Raw genomic sequence first — 22,960 nt, 5'->3', positions numbered from 1 at the left:
ATATATATTGAAGAGATTTTGTAATACTCTTATAAATGTATCATCCCCTTCCTGCAGCCAGGTGATAAATAGCTTGCTGTAGGTTTCTCAACGCAGGTGCGTTTCACGTGTCAAAAACCCGCTTCTTCAGGAATGAAAATACACAGAAAACTCTAAAAATGGAAAATATATACATATCGACATCAATCTTAAATTCATAGTAATCGGTATGAATAACCTCAAGTACAGTAGGTGTAGGTACATACTCAAAAAAGAAAACATTGACAGTCATGGTCATTCTACAAGTAACTGTTGCCGACTCCAGTTCCATTAATCATCAAAAAGCAGGTATACTCATTGTCAATATTCAGATAAGCAAATATCTACAAGGAAGTATTTGTATAATAGTAATACTGAATAATACTAAAGGCAGGACTGTAATGTATTAACCTAAGTGCAAATATGCATCATATAGGTAGGTATAAGGGACAAGTATATGTCCATGTATTGGTCAGAGGCCCTATTTATCCCAACTACAATACTACTCCCTAAACTCCCTCCACATGTTAACTAAAATGGTGCTCAAAAGAGCCTAAGCAGTATTTCCAAGCCCATTTGTTAAACCACTATTCACAAAGCTCTCCGACCATATAAGAATGCATCCACAAAAAATTGGTAAGTATTGAAGTAAAGTACCGGTTTCACATCTTTGCAACTAGCCTAAACAATGTGGTGTAATTGGAAGGGTGGTAAGCCAGTCGGAGGTAGTAGGATAAAGGGAGCCTAGTATTACTGCCTCCTTCTGGGAGAGATGGCTCCTGTTTTGTGAATATAGCAAGGCCATATAAATAGGGCTGTGGGCAGCACCCAATGTATCCAAGTGACATCACGCTCGTATTTCAGATCATCCTCCGTGCATTGTGTCCGGCGCCATTGCACCATCACACAGTCCACCGCACATGCATGGCCGGGACGTAATTATAGTTCGCCCATCTGTATGTACGCGTTAAAGGGCGAAGACTCTTACACAATGTGGGTTCTTATTGTGTTTCCATGTCCTGTGTCTCCCAGTTGGGGACATAATGTTCCCTCCCTTGATTGCTGACACATGATCATATATTCGTTGCCAAAAGTAGCGCTTGGTCTTATCAACACAGTAGCTACCGCATACACATGTCTTAAAATAAACAATTCCCATTGTTTGACAGTTTGCAAAGTGTTTAGCCTGATGTATTTCACTGTTTGATAATGTATGTGTCTGTCTAGGCCAAATTAATTGACAGTATGAACACCCGCCGCATTTATGAGTACCTGGATATTTGCATTTGTAGTGTCCACCATCTTTGTTGTAATGACTCTTGTTGAATGTAGTAAATGATCTGGTATAGAGTTGTTCCTATGATAAACAATTTCAATTTTGTCCTTAATACAACCTGCTACCTGTGGGTCAGCCTTCAATAAGTACCAGTACTTGTTTATGATGTGTCTAATCTGATCTTGTTTTCTGGAATATCGTAATATTAATTTGGTCGTGTTGTTGGTATCATCTTTGCTATGATTGGTTTTCTAAAAAATTAAGTCTTCCCTGCTGTTGTTGTTAGCTCTTTGGTATGCTTTTTTAAGGATTTTTTTTGGAGTAACCTTAGGCTAATAGTCTATTTTTTAATTAGTTTGCTTGTTTGCAGAAATCCTCCTGTGATAAACAATTGTTTGATGTGCAAGTATCGCCCACATGGGATGGACCTAGCCAAACTGGTGGGATGTCTACTGTTTGCCCTCAAAATTGTGTTCCCTGCTGTGGATTTACGGAACAAAGTATTCCCTAGAGTCATATCTGTCTTTACAAAGATCTCAATATCCAAGCAAGAGATAATTTGTTGGTTTCATGTCATTGCGAATGACAAGTTGAAATTGTTCTTGTTGGGTGTTTGAGTGAAGGCATTAAGTAAATCCCTAGGTCCATCCCAGAGTATGAGGATGTCATCAATGTACCTGTGCCACGCTAAAACATGGCACAGGTATATTGAGAGAGCCTCATCACTCATGATTTGATGTTCCCATCCCTCAGGTACAGGTTAGCATACGAGGGGGTACACAAAGTTCCCACCGCCACTCCCTGCACCAGGAGGTAGTGGGAACAGTCAAATAGGAAACATTTTTCAGGCAAAATTTTACTACTACTAGAAGATAAGACAGATTCACTATATGGTTTTTGATTAGTACTCCTTTCCTGTAGAAACATGTTAACAATGGAGATCCCTCTGCTGTGTGGTATACTGCTGTACAACACCTCCACGTCCACAGCCACCAACCACACCCCAGGGGGAACATGAATATTTTCAATCATCTTAAGGAGATGTATAGTATCTTTGATGTAAGAGGGTAGAGATAGTATGTGAGGTCTTAGATATGTGTTGACCAAAAGATCTTGGCATTTTCAGTTAAACATTCTTGTCCAGAGATAATGCGTCTGCCCAGTGGTTTAGTTAAGTTTTTATGGACCTTAGGTAATGAATAGAATGTGTCCAGATATGAAGATCTGGTGAGCCGGGACGCGGGTGCACTCTGATTACATCATGGCTGCGCATGCGCGGTGGATCGTGTGATCAAACATTGGCGCCGGACACAATGCATGGAGGTCGATCCGTATGCGGGTGTGACAGCGCTTGGATACATTGGGCGCCGCCCACAGCTCTATTTATATGGCCTTGCTATATCCACAAAACAGGAGCCACCTCTACCGGAAAGAAGGCGGTAATACTAGGCTCCCTTTATCCTACTACCTCCGACTGGCTTACTACCCTTCCAATTACACCACAGTGTTTAGGCTAGCTGCAAACACATGAAACCAGGTACTTTACTTCAATAATTACCAATTTTTTGTTGATGCATTCTTATATGTGGGGAGGACTTTGTGTATAGTGGTTAAACATATGGGATTGACAATACTGCTTAGGCTCTTTTGGGCACCATTTTTGGTTAACTTGTGGAGGGTTATGAGGCCCAATATATATCAGTTTGGGGAGTAGGGGTGTAGTTGGGAAACTTAGGGCCCCTAACCAATACATGGACATATACTTGTCCCTTATACCGGCTACCTATATGGTGCATATTTGCACTTAGGTTAATACATCACAGTCCTGCCTTTAGTATTATTCAGTATTACTATTACACAAATATTCCCTTGTAGATATTCGCTTATCTGGATATTGACAATGAGAATACCTGCTTTTTGATGATCAATGGAAAAGCTCATCTGGACTATCCCATACACAGCTGCTTGTAGGATGACTATCACTGTTTTATTATTTTGGGTATGTGCTTTCACCTAACTGAGGTGATTCATACCAATTACTAGGAATATAAGATTGATGATGATATGCATATATTTTCCATTTTTAGAGTTTTCGGTGTATTTTCATTCCTGAAGAAGTGGACTTTTGACCTGGGAAACGCGCCTGCAACAGGGTGGATGATACATTTATAAGAGTATAACAAAATCTCTTCAATATATATGTCAATGTGTGTTAAATACTTTTATATTTTCATGTTATAGACATGATTTTAATCCTTTGTATAATAAAATTTATTGATGTTCTACTGTAGTTGTACCCAGAAAGTCCTTTATTTAGTTTCTAGGGTTCATTTTGTGCCTGTACGTTATGTCTTTTTGCAGCTATTTATTTTATGAAAAATAGCAAGTTTAATTATAGCTGGTGTAATTACCTGCATTTAATTTGATATCAACCTTCCCCATACAGCAAAACTCAAACTAGGAGAGGGAGGGTCAGCTCCAGGAACCAATCAGGTGTGTTGCATATATATATATATATATATATATATAAATGTGGGAAAAAGAACATACTAAAATAAGAAAAGGGGAAAGAAATCAACTCATCAGAGGGATGACGTTCCTTCACTGTGCAATCACAGAGGGCAGAGGAGGTGAATTATCCCTATTTTTAAACTGTAGAAGGGGATAGTCGGGTCTCTAACCTGGCTCTGCTATCTGACAAGGTAGCCTAAGGCCCTCAGCACTATATGGATAAAACTTAAACTCTTTTGGCAGGTAAAACAATTCTATGTATGTATTGTTTGTGCTTAAGTTTATGTATTTAACTGTTTGCCTGTCATTCATCTTCAGCCACTAACTGGTAGAACTGGGAGAACCAGATATTTAAAGTGGAACTAAACCCTCATATTGTTTTCAGCCAAGGAAGCTGCCATCTTGGCCTCTGTTCAATCTACAACTGCCATGATGCTGCACATGTGATCAGTTATGACACCAGTCTTTGGTTGGGTTGACAGTTTGGTTCAGAGCACAACCAATGGAAGTGTAAAATTTCTAGCACGTGCCGGAAATGTAACTTTTTTAAAACTGTTAAATGGATGGGTTTATTTCCGCTTTAAGAACCACCTTGCTTACTCATAACAATGCATGGTTCCTCATGATTTCATATATGGCTTTGCTAGATTATAGAACTGAAGGTGACCCTGCGGTACCATTTGAAGTTATAGATTTTTTTTCTTATTTGCCATATTGCTGTTAATCAGTACTCTATCATTTTATAGATCTGACACTCTGTGAGTTATTACTTTATTTGTTTTTAGCAAGATAGACATAACAATAATATACATAGAACGTTATGGCTCAATTCACAATTTGTTCTTTATGATAGAATGTCATTTGTGAATGATTTGATTTCTAGAGAGACATTCAATTTATAGGTAGAGGAATCATTAACCTGAAATTGTTCAGGCCTTATCATCTCACAGCCAAGGTTGTAATTCAAACAAGTTGTTGAAAAAGCAATGATCTGCCATAGAGCAAGATAAAAATATGATTGTGCTTGATAGTCGCTCTAGAGTAATGAGAACTTTTTTTTTTTTTGAAGACCAATGTGTCTGAATTGTTTAGGAATGTGACAAGTCTAAATAAAGGCCATACATGTTACAGTAGCTTAAGCAAGTCATTAAGATAAATGAGAGGTGCAGCATTGGTTTACGATGTTTACTATATTTGCAGCGATGTATCAAAGGAAAATATAATGGGAGAGAATCATAAAAAAGTAAATTGCTGAGATAAAATGTCAACAACATGCTTAAGAATTGCATAGACATTTTTCTGCAATATTAACTTAAGATTGCATCTTGCGTCCTTAAAACTTGTTATCCATTTTTTTGTTGGCGAGGACCCTTTTTTTATTATCTACATTAAATTTATACTATAAGATTTGTTTAAAGCATGCATGGTTCTTGAAGATTTTTTTTTATACAACTCCATTGTTATCTAAAATGGAAGCATAACACAAAAAAAAATAAAAATAAATGTGGTGTAGGGTACCTATAACAGTCAGAAGCACATTATAAAGGGTAAATTATTTTGTTCCCCGGAACAGTCTCCATAGTTCTGTGTAACAGAAGATAACAGACACAAACTTCTGTGTTCTGTAAATTACAATATTCTCAACATTTTTGTAGTCTTTCTTTATGATGGATTAAAAGCACTGTTTCCAGGCATATGTGTTAGGAAGGACATAGAGGCATCTATAATGATGTAAAGTTGTTTTAAATTCAAGGTGTTTTTTTTACCCTAGTGCATTCCCTGCATTAAGGTAAAAAACAAACACTGCTTGCCCCCCCAAACATTTACCTTTACACCTTTTACAATCCAGCATGTCCCTGTTGGCAGCCCTGCTTGCCTCTCTTCCTGGATTCACTGAGAGCAGCAGGAGCCACCAGCTTCTGCTGCTGTCAGACAAATCCTGCGAGGAGGGAGCTGGGGATGTGGCTGAGTTACACTGTGTGTGTCAATGGATGCACAGAGCCTGGTTTGGGAGCACACCAGCAGAGGTACTGCCATAGCACAGGCTTGCTATAGGGGCACTTGGAAGAAAGGAAAAGCAGAGAGTGCAAGCAGGGAACCACCAAAGTATAGGTAAGGGACCACTTTGTGCAATATTGTTGCACAGAGCAGGAAAGTATATACATGTTATATCATGTTTTTTTATTTTTTTAATTAAAAAAACGTTGATTTTAATATTACTATTGTAATCATGCTGGTTTAACTTACTAAAGGAGCAAAGGCAGTTCATTTTGTGAATGTTGGTTAAAAGGTGAACTTATGCTGTCTTTAAATATTGAATCATATTCATGGGGGAAGAAAAGGTGACCATCAACTTTCCTAAGAGAACAACCTCTACTCCCAATTAAATCAGATCCATTTTGTGAATACCAGGATTAGGTCTTTTCTGTTTTACTTACTAATACTTTATTTATCTTTGCCACTGTGACTGAATGTGAAAAACATTTGGAGGTTGATTTACTTATGTATAAAAGATTATTGATTTAAAAAAAAAAGTGAATGTTCAACTTAGTAAATAAGAAGATGATATGTTTTTTTTTTTGGTGCTTTTTTAAGTACCTCCTATGTATCTTTTATATACTTCCTAAGTAGTCTCCTAGGTCTTGAATGTATATAGCATTGGACTTCTTTGTCTCCTGTTCTTGCTACATATAATGTCACAAGGTATTGTAATCAACATATTATTTGAATATTCTCTTTTTTCCTTTTTTTCTTTTGTTATTTTATGTTAACTTATTATGTTTTTCATACGTTTGTTTCTCTTTTGTGAAAATTCAAATAAAAACCAATTGAAGTAAGAAGATGATATGTTCACTTCAGTCCTCCAATCATGTGGAAGCATAAATGTTGTTTTTTAATTTCCCCTTGCACACGGTGGAATATTCAAATTTAGCTTCATCCTATTCAGGTTTAAAGTTTAAAGCTCTCATTGTGTTTTCTTCTTGAAGTTTAGGAAATACAGATGACATATAAGAAATATCAATTTCATTGATGTAAAAGCTAAAACAAATCTAGAATAAGCTGACCATGGACATGTAAGTTTACGACTCCGATTATTGATTGTGCTCATAAATCTGAAGGAAAAAAAAAATCACCATGGACAAGCATACAGTACATTTAACACAGACTTATAAATGTGCCCCTTAAAATGGAGCTCAGTAAGGATGGCTGTGCCAGTCATGACACTGTCAAATTACACAAATATTTCTGCCATAATGTATTCCAATTTTGGAACTGCGAGAAGCCAAACAACTTTGAAGTTATGCTGGCTATACATGGCTCAAATTTTGCCAGATTTATGCTGAACTAGCTGATATTTGAGTCATAGGTGGTCCTATCAGCACCACCTGGCTGGTCAAACTTCGATCCATAAATCAAAAGAGCCAGATGAAAAATTCTCAGATGAACAGTGGCTGTAGCCTATTAGATGCAGTCAAACTTTGGGTTTTCTGACAGCTGTGGGAGCCAGCAGGTACAATTCTTCCATTCACTTTTTACTCAATTCAGACATTACTCTGTACTACACAAGTTGAAAACGCCTATCATTCACTAAGTATAGATTTGTATATAAGGAGAAGCGAGTATTGCCTTAGGGCACGATCATGTGTTTTCAAATAGAACAGATCTTTTCATGTGTAGTCAGTTTTTCACCTTCATAAAATGTAGAAAACAAAATGAATTATGACCCATTCTGTATTCCTGCACTTGTTTTTCTTTTAATACCCTTCATACATTCCTCTTTTCCAGGGGTCTTCACGCTAAGTGACATCTCCTTCTTCTTACTGGTGTGGCAGTGGATGGTCTTCAATACTTCAGAAAACTGCACTGAAGTGATCACATCAGGGCAGCCCTGTGCAGTATAGCCCTTGGTGATGATGCAGTATAGACTTTGTGATTCGTTCAAGACATTCTTGGCTCACAAGAAGTGTTATTCAACCCAGAAGTGGCTATCATCGAATCAGAGCTTTGGCAGGGAACACTAGAGACAGAATGAGGAACTGCAAAGAAAGCTGCATTTTTTAAAATTAATAAGCAATTTTATTTTTAAAATGTTTAAACTTTCAAACTAGAGTTTAAAAGCAGAGTGTGCATTTATCATGTCTGTATTTTGTAAAAATTGTAATACTAAGTTACAATAACAGAAAATACTGTATGTTACAAACACATTTTGTTAAAGAAATTTCAATTTTTAATAAACTCCCAAATTAGAAACAAATTAAATAAATGTTTTATATTTTCTGGCCAGCAGGCCTGAGTGCACTTGGTGAATTTGGTATCCAAGCAATCACCCATGTTAGTTTTAAACTGACTGAGCAGATCAGAAGTCTGCAGATATTTTATTTCAAGTTTTTTTTTAAAGTCTCATGTATACAGGATATGGCAGTTATAGAGCAGTTTAGACACCAGTGGAAATACAAACTGGTTATATATATATAAAAAAAAAAATATTTTATAAATAGGCATGCCTATATATACGTATATATATATATATATATATATATATATATATATATATATATATATATATATATATATGAAATATAGACTTTTTAATCAGAGTATAGCATGAAGTCAATTAAACTTCTTGGATATTATTCTGGTCAGTTAAGTAGCAGAGGGGGTTGGTAAACAATTTCAGCTGCTTTGGTGTTAATAAAATTAACAACAGGTGCACTAGACGGGCAACAATGAGACAACCTCCAGAACAGGAATTGTTCTGTCTCAGCATCGATTGTACCTGTGACCTCCTTGTAGACCCAGTCTGAAAGTGTGTGCAGCAGGTTGAATGATGGCTTTAACAGATAGTTTACTCAATGAATAAAGACTCCAGAGGTGTTCTCCAATGCTTCTTTATGCTTCAAGTTAGCAAAGGCATAAACATAGAGACTTTTCCATAGGTAAATTTCCAATGAAGTTACACAGCTTCCACACTCTGCAGTCTCCTCATAACAACTAAACAAAATGGGAGTTACAGCAGGAAAATGGAGGATGGGAGAAACCATCTAGCCAGAAACAGCAGGGGTGCAAGGAAGATACCAATAACATAGCATAACATAACATGTAATAACAACTGCTAGACAGTTAAAGCTGCGTGGCAGCACACTCCCCGCCTGGTATCGTGAGATACCACTACACAATTATTTTCCATAAACATACAATTTACATTGCATACAGTAGAATGCTATGTAGCCCTCTCCTATAAGCTAACTATGCTAGAGGTCTAAGTGACTCCTTCACATAACACTGAATCAGAATTTGTGGAAGCAGGCATAATTAGGACTGTCTCAGTGACTGGTCTCAGGAAGGTTTTTGGGCTCCCGTCCTTTACAATCCTGACTTCCACACTTCGGACCTTTCCATCATCACTAGCAATGGCCTTTGAAATAACTCCAACTGGCCACTGGATCCGATTGGTTTGCTTTTCTTTTAGAAGAACCAGGTCTCCTTCCTTTAAGTTAGGCTTCTGGGTATGCCACTTTCTACATCCTTGAAGAAGTGTGAGGTATTCCCTCCTCCATCTGTCCCAGAAACAATCTGCAAGGTATTGAGCGTATCTCCATTGACGTTTATATATGTCCTTTTCATCAAAGATGCTCTTTGGCACTGGGGTCTGTCTAATTTTCCGGCTCAATAATGCAGCTGGAGTTAAAACAGTCGGACATTCTGGGTCTGTAGATACAGCGGTCAACGGTCTTGAGTTGATTATTGCTGCGACCTCAGCAAGGAATGTAGTAAGTACTTCATGGGTAGGACGTGAAGAACTCACATCAAGCAACATTTAATCCAGTATGCGCCTTGCTATCCCAATCATACGTTCCCATGCTCCGCCCATGTGTGAAGCGTGTGGTGGGCTGAATCTCCACTGGTCTGCAGTGGCGGAGAAGGTGGCCCTTGGAGGTGGCTCCGTCTGAGAAGTTCGCTCCCGCAGGGGTTTGTTAATGCTCTGGGACGCTCTCTCGCTATAATTGAACTGGTTGGTCAGTTTTCTCTCCTTCTTGTTCCTGGATGGTATTTCCTCACCTTCTGTCCATTCTTCACTAGCCTGAGCATCAGACTTCCCATCTGTATCTTTGTCTCCCGGCTCTGTGGAGTCGTTGGTCTGAGTCTCTTCAATGACTCCCAACTTTGTCCCCTGTCGCCGCGCTTCATCAGAGTCTTTGTGTGACATGTTTCCATCCAGGGAGAAGTGTATGGCCAGCTGGTCCACGATGCTAATGGGTTTGTAGGCCCGTTCCTTAAAACTGTACCTCACAATGTTCTGGGGGGCATGAGGGTTGTTTGTAGTCAGGATACGAATGAATTTCTCAAGTTCAGCGTCGCTGTGTTCCAACTGGTCCGGAGGCTTAACCAGAGTCTTGGCCTGCATCCATTCATCAGCTCCATCCCCCATATCTGTGGAGTCATCTTCATCCTCCAAATTTCTTCTTGAGCAGATGTTGGAACTCAATGCTACAACTTCAGGCCAGGTTTCCGGATCAGTATCTGGATCCTCCAGGTGGAAATCGATATATTCTTCTGAGTTTGTAGAAGACTGGTCCATTAAAAACTTGGGTCTGTTGGAATTGTCCTTAAAGAACTCTTCATCCAAAATCTTGATGAACTCCTTGTCTTCGACTGAAGGAGCAATCTTGTTGTCATCACACGTAGTCTGGTACGCTGAATCACCAAAGTCCTTTTGAGAAGTGAGCTTACAGTTAATACTTTGAAGTGCTTGATATGGAACTTCGTTTTTGAAATCAAGTCTTTCCTTCACATAATAGTGCGATGGACATTTCATCAATTGACAGGTAAAATTAGTTTTGTAGGAAGCTACATCCAAGAGCTTGTGAGATTGGTCTAAACAGACTTCTCCTATTATCACCCATCCAAGATCGAGTTTCTGGGCCTGAGGAGCATCATCTGGACCGTTACATAACTCTCTTATTTTATGAACTCTAGGAATGTCTCTCCCTAGTAGAATCAAAATCTTAACATCCTTGTTAAGTGGTGGAATGTAGTTAGCAATGTGACTCAAATGAGGGTGATGACGTGCAACCTCTGGTGTGGGGATTTCTTCTCTGTTGTTCGGTAGCTGATCACATTCGATTAGAGTTGGAAGAGGAAACTCTGTGTCCTCATATTCTGATGCAACTATGAAGCCATGGGCTCTTCTTCCAGAAGTATTGACCTTTCCTGCACATGTCTGCAAGGTATAGGACCAGGTCTCTCCTTGAATGTTGAATAGGTCAAAGAATTCTGTACTGGCCAATGAGCGATTGCTCTGATCATCGAGTATGGCATACATTTTTATGGATTTTTGTGGACATCCTTCAGGAAAAACTCTTACAAGACATATCTTGCTACAAGACTTGCTATGAAGCACTTCTCCACATACCTCTGTACACCTTGTGGTTACGGGGTCGGCATACTGCTCAGTTCTCTCCCTGCCATCATCTGATGTAGTCTTGGGGTTGCTGCCGGGTGAAGGTTTACTTTTGAACAGGTCTGAATGAAGAGCGTCCACATGTTTGTCACTGTTGCAGAGAGAACATCTGATGGCGATCTTACAGTCTCTAGCTAAATGATCGGAGGATGCACAACACTTAAAACAGATATTATGCTCTTTGAGAAATGACTTGCGTTCTTCAATAGGCTTGTCCTTAAATGCACAACATTTGGAGAGAGAGTGTGGCGCATTATGAATAGGACACTGTTGATTAAGATTACTTGCTTTGATGTCTGTAGCTAAGACGTTGGATGCTATCGCGGTCTTCCTCACGGCAATAGGATGCCTTAAATCCTTGGATTTACTGTTGGTGGCAATACCCCTTGAAGTACTTAAAGGAATGGTGGTTGTATCTGGATAGAAGAAGCTTGGGTCATTCTTGGATCTTGCAACCTTCCGCACGAACTCTGAAAAATAAGAAAAGGGAGGGAAGGAAACACGATGCTCATACTTATACTTTGATCCTACACTAGTCCACTTTCCCTGAAGATAACTAGGCAACTTTGCTACAATAGGATTTACGCCCTGAGCAGTGTCTAAATAGCTAAGACCTGGTAAACTAGGATCTAACTTAACAATTTCAAGTTCTTGAAGGAGGTCACCTAACTCTCTAAGCTTATGATTGTCCTTAACAGAGATTTTAGGAAAGTCGTTTAATCTCTGGAATAAGGCAGATTCAATGACTTCGGGGCTCCCATAGTCTTGTTCTAGACGTTCCCAGGCAGCATCAAGGCCTGCTTTAAAGTTATAAATGTAGACAGATTTAAGTCTCTTTACTTGTTCTGAAGATTGACGCCCCAACCACTTTATTAGTAAGTCAAGTTCTGCTTGAGGTTCAATGTCCAAGTTCTTGGTTACCGCCTTAAATGTAGATCTCCAACTCCTGTAGTTCTCTGGGTGGTCCTCAAATCTAGACAGTCCAGTTGTAATCAACTCTCGTCGAATCATATACTTGCTGAACTCTGCAATGTCAGTGCTTTCAGTTTTAATAGCCACAGGGGGTACTGATGGTGCGCCGTCTTGGACCATGGTTGGTATATGATGTTGGCTGGTAGGTAGAGAGAAAGGTGTTGCAGACGGGTTTAATCTAGGTAAGGATCTGTCGTCTGAAGGTCTCTGAGCATTTGAAGTTAAATAGAGCTGTATCAAAGGGGGTATAGAGTTCATTCTGTAGTCTTCTGCTGTGCCCTTGTAATCTCTATGCACATAGGGTTGTGGTGGCACATGAGCTGCGTAGGTTGATTCACTTGATTTTGTGACGTGCGGTAGTTGTGGAGGGTCTCTGTTAGTAGGTGTGTCTAGTTGACCAGCTTGCTTTGGCGACACATTGCCTTTTGATCCACTTGCTGGATGATTATGAGAAGAATCTCCAACTGTAGGTGGGACTGTATTGTCGTGGTTCTGAGTTAAGACAAACTGTAGGGTCCTTTCAACAGGGTCTTGAAAAGCAGCCAAGCTGGTACAAGCTGCTCCTTCTTCTTCCAATAGGGCTTGTTCCAAGACAGATAACTCTGCTAAAGCTACTTCCTTTTCTCTAATCTTCTGAAGAATTTCTAGCTGAGCCTCTGTTTCTGCTTGTATTCTTGCCTGAATGCGTTTAGCTTCTGCTTCCTTGCATTTAGCTTCTTCTTCCTTGCATTTAGCTTCTGCCTTGATGGCTGCTTCTTTTTCAGAGCAGGCGGCTTGAACCTGGGCTACTGCAACCTTTTGGCGAGCTTTGAGTATTTGGTCGCTCAGTATTGACCTTATAGAGCAGGACCGCAATGACTTAGAAGAAGATTTATGATATGAGCGGGCAGACCTAGAAGATTTTCCTGAGTGTCTGGAAGAAGCAGAGTTACAGGATGTAGTTTCGTGTAGCTGTGCCAATCTCCCTTCTATCTGTGCCTTTGCTTCAAGATATGTGCTATGCCTCTGCTGGTCATTAGAAGTAAAGTCCTTTAATTCCAATGCAGCATCCTCTATGTTGGAATGTGACAATAGGGAATAGTACTTCTCAGAAAGTCTTTTATAATTCTCAAATGCCTTCTTAACCCTTGAGAGAGCAGTGTTCAATTGCTCAGAATTGTTGCTAGTTTCATTAGTGGCTGTTATACAACTTAAAGTCTTTTCCCATAATGCAGTCAGGTTACTAGATGTTTCTTCCTTACTTGCTTCATAAACCTCCCTTGCCTTCAAGGATGGATGAGGGGCTCTGACAGGACGAGCAGAATGAAGTAAGGAGTCTGCTTTATCTTGACTAAATGCAGGTAACTCTGTGAGATCTCTGTCAGACATAATAAGTACTGTATTTCTGGTGTCTTGTTAGAAATCTGCCAGAGCTCAGCTATGTAAGTAGTGACTTCTGTTAGTAGCAGGCAGGCTGAGGTGCTGGGTATTTGATACAATAGCTAGCTATTGCTGGAACTAGTTCAAACTGGATCACCTCAGAAGGCTGTAACAGTAATGAAGCATTCAGTAGGTGGCTGGTTTCATATGCAGAGTAATGCTTCTCGTGACACACAGACAAGTGTGGTACTCACTGTTCTGAAGCTGCAGAGTCTTGGAAATTTACTTTCTGAAGCTGCAGAGATACCTGTGTGATGGATTATTGGAAATTTACTTCAAGTACTTCTTGGAAATTTACTTTCTGAAGCTGCAGAGATACCTGTGTGATGAAACCATTGGAAATTTACTGTTCTGTCTCAGCATCGATTGTACCTGTGACCTCCTTGTAGACCCAGTCTGAAAGTGTGTGCAGCAGGTTGAATGATGGCTTTAACAGATAGTTTACTCAATGAATAAAGACTCCAGAGGTGTTCTCCAATGCTTCTTTATGCTTCAAGTTAGCAAAGGCATAAACATAGAGACTTTTCCATAGGTAAATTTCCAATGAAGTTACACAGCTTCCACACTCTGCAGTCTCCTCATAACAACTAAACAAAATGGGAGTTACAGCAGGAAAATGGAGGATGGGAGAAACCATCTAGCCAGAAACAGCAGGGGTGCAAGGAAGATACCAATAACATAGCATAACATAACATGTAATAACTAGGGTTGAGCGGACACCTAGATGTCCGTGTTCGACGGGTTCGGCCGAACTTTAAAAAAAAGTCCAGGTCCGTGTCCCGGACTTTTACCGAACTTTTCCCGGACACCGAACCCCATTGAAGTCAATGGGGACCCGAACTTTAAGGCACTAAAATGGCTCTAAAACACCAAAGGAAAGGGCTAGAGTGCTGCAAATGGCAGCAAAACGTAATTAAGAGCATGGCAAGTGCTCTGCAAACAAATGTGGATAGGGAAATAACTTAAAACAACAAAAAAAAACAGAAAAATAAAACAATGTTCTTCTTCATCTCTGAAGGACGAGGCCCATATGGAGTAGGAGGGAGGTTGAGGTGGTGGTGGATGTGGCGGTGACATAGGCGTGCGCACAGGGTGTGCTGGGTGTGCCTGGGCACACCCTAATCACCTAGGGCACATAGCATTGCCAGTGAGGAGATGGGAAAGATCTCCCTGGGACCTGCTCTGCTCTATTTCTCCTTGCCTACAGGTACATGGCCCCGATACATTACTCTCCCTGCTGGCAAACACATGCATGTGTATTTCAACTTTGGGGTGCACACCTTAATGCAATAGGCTGCGCACACCTATGGGCGGTGTAGGTGGAAGCGGCGGTGGAGGAGGACCAGGGCCGGATTAACAGCATCATGGGCTTGGTGCTGAGGATTTTGAAGGGCCTTAAGGGCCGTGCCTTGCCATGCACCCAGAGGAGGAAGGGTGCAGCCATGCATGCCTAATTCAACATGAGATGCTGTCTCTGAAGCCCATAAACACATCCATGCATCGCCAACTGTCCCTCCTTGTCCGGCCTTCACGCTGTGTGGGGAGGTTCTGAGGGTGCTGCCTGGGGAAGCGAGCATAGAAGCCAGACTTCTGTGTTTACAAGTGACAGAAGAGCGGTAACAGTGAATATGGCCAACCCGGGGCCTATATAAAAGGTAGGGGCCTGGAGCTGCAGCTCCAATAGCCCCTACATTAATCTGGCCCTGAGGAGGAGGACGAGGTAGCCAACACTGCTTCTTTTCAAAAATTTTAAATGAGGGTACACCCCAAAAGAGTGAGAAAGAGCAAAAATGGAACAATGGGTGGGTAAGGTCGGTATCCATTGCTATTCTGCATAAGGTACGGAAAAGTCCCGTGGGATCCATGCCTGGTTCATTTTAATGAACGTGAGCTTGTCCACATTGTCTCTGGACAGGCGGCTGCGCTTGTCTGTTATAACGCCCCCAGCCGTGCTAAATACCCGTTCAGATAATACACTGGCTGCAGGGCACGCCAGCACCTCCAAGGCGTAAAGGGCAAGCTCAGGCCATGTGCCCAATTTGGAGACCCAGAAGTTGAAGGGGGCAGACCCGTCATTCACTACATGTAGGCGTGTGCACACATACTGCTCCACCATGTTGGTAAAATGCTGCCTCCTGCTAAGACGTTCCATCTGAGCTGCTGGTGCTGCTGTTTGTTGTGGCGTGCTGACAAAGCTTTTCCACATTTCGGCCATGCTAACCCTGCCTTCTGAGGTGCTGGCGGTGCCCTGGTTGCGTTGGCGACCTCCTCCTCCTCCTCCTCTGCCTTGTGCTTCCACTGTGGCCCCGCTGTCAGATGGGAATGCCAGCAGCATGGCGTCTACCAGCGTGCGCTTGTACTCGCGCATCTTGCGATCGCGCTCCAGTGAGTGAATTAAGGACGGTACGTTGTCCTTGTAACGGGGATCCAGCAGCGTGGCCACCCAGTAATCAGCACAAGTTAGAATGTGGGCAACTCGGCGGTCGTTGTGGAGACACTGCAGCATGTAATCGCTCATGTGTGCCAGGCTGCCCAGAGGCGACGAAAGGCTGTCCTCTGTGGGAGGTGTATCGTCCGTGTCCTCTGTATCCCCCCAGCCACGCACCAGTGATGGCCATGAGCTGGCCTGGGTGCCACCCTGCTGTGAACATGGTTCCATCTCCTCCTCCAGCTCCTCCTCCTCCTCATCCTCCTCATCCTCCAGAACTGTGCCCCTGCTGGACAATTGTGTCCCTGGCGTTTGTGTGTGCAGGAACCCACCCTCGGAGCCCCTTGCGAATGACTGCCCTGAAAGCCTTTGAAATGTTACCTCTTCATCCTCCTCCTCCTCCTCCTCATCCTGTGCCACATCCTCTTCCATCATCGCCCAAATTGTTTTTTCAAGGAGGCATAGAAGTGGGATAGTTAAGCTGAGAATGGCGTCATTGCCACTGGCCATGTTGGTGGAGTACCCAAAACAGCGCAACAAGGCACAATATATGCAAATGTCAAATATGCAAACTATGCCGCAATTTAATGTTTTTTACACCAAAAGGGTGTGTATTGAATAGCGGAATAGGATAAAAAACTGTGTATCTCACACGTACAAACACAGACTAGGCCCGATTAAATTTTTTCCTACCCTAAAGGGAGGATGAGGAAGAGGAGTATGGAACATGCAGCACCCTCAAATCTTCAGAAGTATGAGATGAACCCCAAAAACTTGGAAAGGTGGATCTCTCTCACACGTACCAACACAGACTATCCCCCAATTTAACTGATCCCCAAAGGTTTTTGATTAAATAGCGGAATAGAAAATATGATCCAAAAAAAGTGTATGTATATCACACGTACACAACCACACTAGGCCCCAATTACTATTGTTTGTACCCCTAAAAGGCTAGATGAGGAGTAGGGGGGGTATGGAACAGGCAGCACCCTCAAACCTTCAGAAGTATGAGATGAACCCCAACAACTTGGAAAGGTGGATCTCTCTCACACGTACCAACACAGACTATCCCCCAATTTAACTGATCCCCAAAGGTTTTTGATTAAATAGCGGAATAGAAAATATGATCCAAAAAAAGTGTATGTATATCACACGTACACAACCACACTAGGCCCCAATTACTATTGTTTGTACCCCTAAAAGGCTAGATGAGGAGTAGGGGGGGTATGGAACAGGCAGCACCCTCAAACCTTCAGAAGTATGAGATGAACCCCAACAACTTGGAAAGGTGGATCTCTCTCACACGTACCAACACAGACTATCCCCCAATTTAACTGATCCCCAAAGGTTTTTGATTAAATAGCGGAATAGAAAATATGATCCAAAAAAAGTGTATGTATATCACACGTACACAACCACACTGGGCCCCAATTACTATTGTTTGTACCCCTAAAAGGCTAGATGAGGAGTAGGGGGAGTATGGAACAGGCAGCACCCTCAAACCTTCAGAAGTATGAGATGAACCCCAACAACTTGGAAAGGTGGATCTCTCTCACACGTACCAACACAGACTATCCCCCAATTTAACTGATCCCCAAAGGTTTTTGATTAAATAGCGGAATAGAAAATATGATCCAAAAAAAGTGTATGTATATCACACGTACACAACCACACTAGGCCCCAATTACTATTGTTTGTACCCCTAAAAGGCTAGATGAGGAGTAGGGGGGGTATGGAACAGGCAGCACCCTCAAACCTTCAGAAGTATGAGATGAACCCCAACAACTTGGAAAGGTGGATCTCTCTCACACGTACCAACACAGACTATCCCCCAATTTAACTGATCCCCAAAGGTTTTTGATTAAATAGCGGAATAGAAAATATGATCCAAAAAAAGTGTATGTATATCACACGTACACAACCACACTAGGCCCCAATTACTATTGTTTGTACCCCTAAAAGGCTAGGAGTAGGGGGAGTATGGAACAGGCAGCACCCTCAAACCTTCAGAAGTATGAGATGAACCCCAACAACTTGGAAAGGTGGATCTCTCTCACACGTACCAACACAGACTATCCCCCAATTTAACTGATCCCCAAAGGTTTTTGATTAAATAGCGGAATAGAAAATATGATCCAAAAAAAGTGTATGTATATCACACGTACACAACCACACTAGGCCCCAATTACTATTGTTTGTACCCCTAAAAGGCTAGATGAGGAGTAGGGGGAGTATGGAACAGGCAGCACCCTCAAATCTTCAGAAGTATGAGATTGTGTTCACTGTACCCCACAAAGATTGAGTTCACTGCACCCCACAATGATTGTGTTCACTGCACCCCACAAAGATTGTGTTCACTGCACCTCACAAAGATTGTGTTCACTGTACCCCCCAAAGATTGTGTTCACTGCACCCCACAAAGATTCTGTTCACTGTACCCCACAAAGATTGTGTTCACTGCACCCTAAAAGGATGTTGTTCACTGCACCCCACAAAGATTGTGTTCACTGCACCCTAAAAGGATGTTGTTCACTGCACCCCAAAAAGATTGTGTTCACTGTACCCCCCCAAAGATTGTGTTCACTGCACCCCACAAAGATTGTGTTCACTGCACCCCAAAAAGATTGTGTTCACTGTACCCCCCAAAGATTGTGTTCACTGCACCCCAAAAAGATTGTGTTCACTGTACCCCCCAAAGATTGTGTTCACTGCACCCCACAAAGATTCTGTTCACTGTACCCCACAAAGATTGTGTTCACTGCACCCCAAAAAGATTGTGTTCACTGTACCCCCCCAAAGATTGTGTTCACTGCACCCCACAAAGATTCTGTTCACTGCACCCCACAAAGGATTTTGTTCACTGCACCCCAAAAAGATTGTGTTCACTGCACCCCAAAAAGGATTTTGATCACTGCACCCCAAAAAGGATGTTGTTCACTGCACCCCAAAAATGATTTTGTTCACTCCACCCCAAAAAGATTGTGTTCACTGCACCCCACAAAGATTGTGTTCACTGCACCCCAAAAAGATTGTGTTCACTGTACCCCCCAAAGATTGTGTTCACTGCACCCCACAAAGATTCTGTTCACTGTACCCCACAAAGATTGTGTTCACTGCACCCCAAAAAGATTGTGTTCACTGCACCCCAAAAAGGATGTTGTTCACTGCACCCCAAAAAGGATGTTGTTCACTCCACCCCAAAAAGATTGTGTTCACTGCACCCCACAAAGATTGTGTTCACTGCACCCCAAAAAGATTGTGTTCACTGCACCCCAAAAATGATTTTGTTCACTGCACCCCAAAAAGGATTTTGTTCACTGCACCCCAAAAAGGATGTTGTTCACTCCACCCCAAAAAGATTGTGTTCACTGCACCCCAAAAAGATTGTGTTCACTGCACCCCACAAAGGATTTTGTTCACTGCACCCCAAAAAGATTGTGTTCACTGCACCCCAAAAAGGATGTTGTTCACTGCACCCCAAAAAGGATTTTGTTCACTGCACCCCAAAAAGATTGTGTTCACTGCACCCCACAAAGGATTTTGTTCACTGCACCCCACAAAGATTGTGTTCACTGCACACCAAAAAGGATTGTGTTCACTGCACCCCAAAAAGATTTTGTTCACTGCACCCCAAAAAGATTGTGTTCACTGCAGCCCAAAAAGATTGTGTTCACTGCAGCCCAAAAAGATTGTGTTCACTGCAGCCCAAAAAGATTGTGTTCACTGCAGCCCAAAAAGATTGTGTTCACTGCAGCTCACACACAGAAAAATGGATGTGGATCACTGACACCTGCCTATCTCCAATCCCACACCACACAGCAATATCGATTGTAGTTTGTAGAACACAGTTTCCCTAAAATTCAGCAGACTCTGTCCCTAACAGGATTGAGAAGAGATCGTAGATCAGGATTGAGTGCAGATTCACCCCACCCCCCACACAGCAATATCGATTGTAGTTTGTAGAAGACACTGACCCTATAATTCAGCAGACTCTATCCCTAAAATGCCTACAACTCGCCCTGCCTAAACACTCCGACCTGTCCCTCAATTCTATCCGGACACAAATGGTTTTTTCCTGCCTATCTTTCCCTAATCAGCAGCCAGCACATTGATGTGTGCTCTGTCCCTTAGCTAAGCAGCAGAATGACGCTGCTGCGGCGGCTGCCTCGAACTTATAAAGACTTGGTCACATGCTTCAGACGGCCAATCACAGCTACTAAGACATTTGCAGGCATGGCTGGGATGGCTTAAGGCACACCAGTTAAACGATTGTTGATTGGCTGTTGAAAGCCCGCCATGAAAAGAGCGCCAAAGCATGCAAAACCCGGAAATAAAACGACCGAACACGGATTTTTACCCGAACATACAGTAAAGTGTCCGTGTCCGTGGTAAAAAAAATCCAATTATTCGGTACGAACACGAATAATACAGTCCGTGTTCGCTCAACACTAGTAATAACAACTGCTAGACAGTTAAAGCTGCGTGGCAGCACAGGAATGGTTTTACAGGTCGAGACCACTGACATTTATTTTCCCTACTCATCTTTTCTGACTGTTTTTCACTGGTTTTTCATTTGGCTAGGGTCATTGTCACTACTGGTAGTATGAGGCTATACCTGGACCATATAGAGGTGGCACAGGCAGTCCCAATGCCTCCAGGATGGCACATCAATACATGCCCATTCCAGAAGGGTCTCTGTGTCTCCCAGCACAGTCTCAAGAGCATGGAGGAGATTCCATGAGACATGCAGTTACTCTAGGAGAGCTGAACAGGGCCATAGAAGGTCCCTAACCCATCAGCAGAACCGGTATCAGCTCCTTTGTGCAAGGAGTAACACGATGAGCACTGCCAGAGCTCTACAAAATTATCTCTAGCAGGCCACTAGTGTGAATTTCTCTGGGTAAACAATCAGAAACATACTGCATGAGGGTGGCCTGAGGTCCTAACGCCCTCTAGTGGGCTATGTACTCACTGCCTGGCACCATGGAGCTCGATTAGCATTTTCCATTGAACACCAGGATTGGCTTTTCAAAGATGAGAGCAGGTTTACCCTAAGCACATGTGACAGAAATGGAAAGGTCTGGAGAAACTGTGGAGAACATTATGCTGCCTGTAACATCGATCAGCATGACCGGTTTGGTGGTGGGTCAGTGATGGTAGGCAAAGCCATGGAGGGACGCACAGACCTCTACAGGCTAGACAATGGCATCCTAACTGCCATAAGGTATCGGGATGAAATCCTTGGACCCATTGTCAGACCCTGGGTTCCTCCTGGTGCACAACAGTTCCCAGCCTTGTGTGGCGAGAGTATGCAGCCAGTTCCTGGAGGATGAAGTAATTTATACCACTGAAAATCCTGCACGCTCGCCTGACCTAAAGTTCAGGAGCTCAGTGATCCAGATGATCCAGATCTGGGAGGAAATACCCCAGGACACCATCCATCGTCTCAATAGAAGCATGCCCCGACATTGTCAGGCATGCATACAAGCACATGGGAGCCATGCAAAAAGTACCAATTTGAGTTGCTGCAATGAAATTTTAGCAAAATGGATTAGCCTGCTGCATCATTTTTTCCACTTTGATTTTTCGGGTGTCTTTGAATTCAGCCCTCTATAATTTTAATTTCTATTTAATGAGGCATCCTTTTATTCCTAACACATTACCCAGTCCATCAGTATAGATATCCAACATGATATTTTTCCCTGTTGAGATCTGATGTGTTTTTTAATATAACTGATGACTCTTTTGGCATTTATGAAATTTCCAATTTTCTTCTAGCTAGACAGGTTGCTTTATGCATTTTGTACTTTTGCAGCGAGGAGTGAGAAGAAGCTTCTTAGAGATGCATAACATGAATACTGGGATTTGTTAAGTCAGCTAAACAGAAGCAAAGGCAGAGGTCATTGTCTATCTTGGACTAATGATCTGTGGAGGAGTAACGTAAGAAATAAGTAAGTGTATCTGGCAGATTTAGAAAGTATTACAAGGTAGGAAAAGTAAGAATCCCCACACCATATCATTTAATGCCTCTGGTGTGAAGCGGGTAATAGATTTATTGGATGTGCCATTTCACCTTTGAAGCCTTTGTCCTGTATTTTCAAGACCGCATACATCCATCATGGAGCTCTGTGTGACACTGAAAAAGTTTCCATGGGGAAACAGGAAAAAGATTTAGAGAAGTTATTTGGAAATACTTGTTTCCAGATCTATTGATTCTAGCTGCACAAAGTAGGATCTCATTTGACAGTTCATTAAAATCCTTTAAAACTTAATGTGAAGGTGATCTTGATGGATTTCATTTAAGCATATTGTTTAGGTTGGATCATGTCATCACTATGGGGTTGACTTACTAAAACTGGAGAGTGTGAAATCTGCTTTCTTTAACAATGAAAACAATTTTATAATAATTATACTCAATCAGTTTGAAAATTAGTGATTGACCATAAAAAAATCACAGTTATGAGAATGTACATGGTGATGAGAAAAAAAACATTCTGCAGAAAAACTCCAGGAAGAATTTGAAGAGGAGATGGCTATATATTTCCAAAGCTACACAGATACAGTACGTATTACTACACAAGTGTTTACTGGTTGGACAGGCAATTATAAAGTTAAAATAAAAAAGCTCACTAATAAATATTGGGCTATGGGGTTGATTTACTAAAGGCAAACAGACTTGTTTACTTTGCAGGGTGATTTCCCCTAGAGCTTAGTGAATGAGGTAAAGCTTTGCTGACTTCCATCATCTAGTCATGTGCAAGCAAAAATGCTGTTTTTGTTTTCCTTGCACATGATTGAGTATTTTTTGCTCTGGAGCAATTTCCCTTGCAGAGTTAAAAGCCTATTTGCCTTTTGTAAATTGACCCCTATGTGT

The 22,960-nt window shown here is 41.7% G+C and overlaps 2 protein-coding genes across 2 annotated transcripts in view; both read right to left on the bottom strand.

Annotated features, from left to right (window-relative positions):
- The window catches only part of ROBO1 (roundabout guidance receptor 1), a gene marked incomplete at its 5' end in the record, with an annotated part of 1,547,889 nt that overhangs the window by 1,213,719 nt on the left and 311,210 nt on the right, over window positions 1-22,960 (bottom strand). The gene's annotated exons all lie outside the window — the stretch shown is intronic.
- On the bottom strand, window positions 11,704-13,607 carry LOC309546621 (uncharacterized protein; the record flags this gene model as incomplete). The annotated part of the gene is made up of 3 exons (XM_082246360.1): window positions 11,704-11,737; window positions 12,136-12,908; window positions 12,975-13,607. 3 exons carry the CDS (start codon window positions 13,605-13,607, stop codon window positions 11,704-11,706), a joined length of 1,440 nt encoding a protein of 479 aa, XP_082102486.1.

This window comes from Pelophylax lessonae, assembly GCF_965119305.1.
Source record: "Pelophylax lessonae genome assembly, chromosome: 2".
NCBI classification, from domain to species: Eukaryota; Metazoa; Chordata; class Amphibia; order Anura; family Ranidae; genus Pelophylax; species Pelophylax lessonae.
The sequence above is the reverse complement of the archived record's forward strand: the minus strand, read 5'-3'. Positions and strand labels throughout refer to the sequence as shown.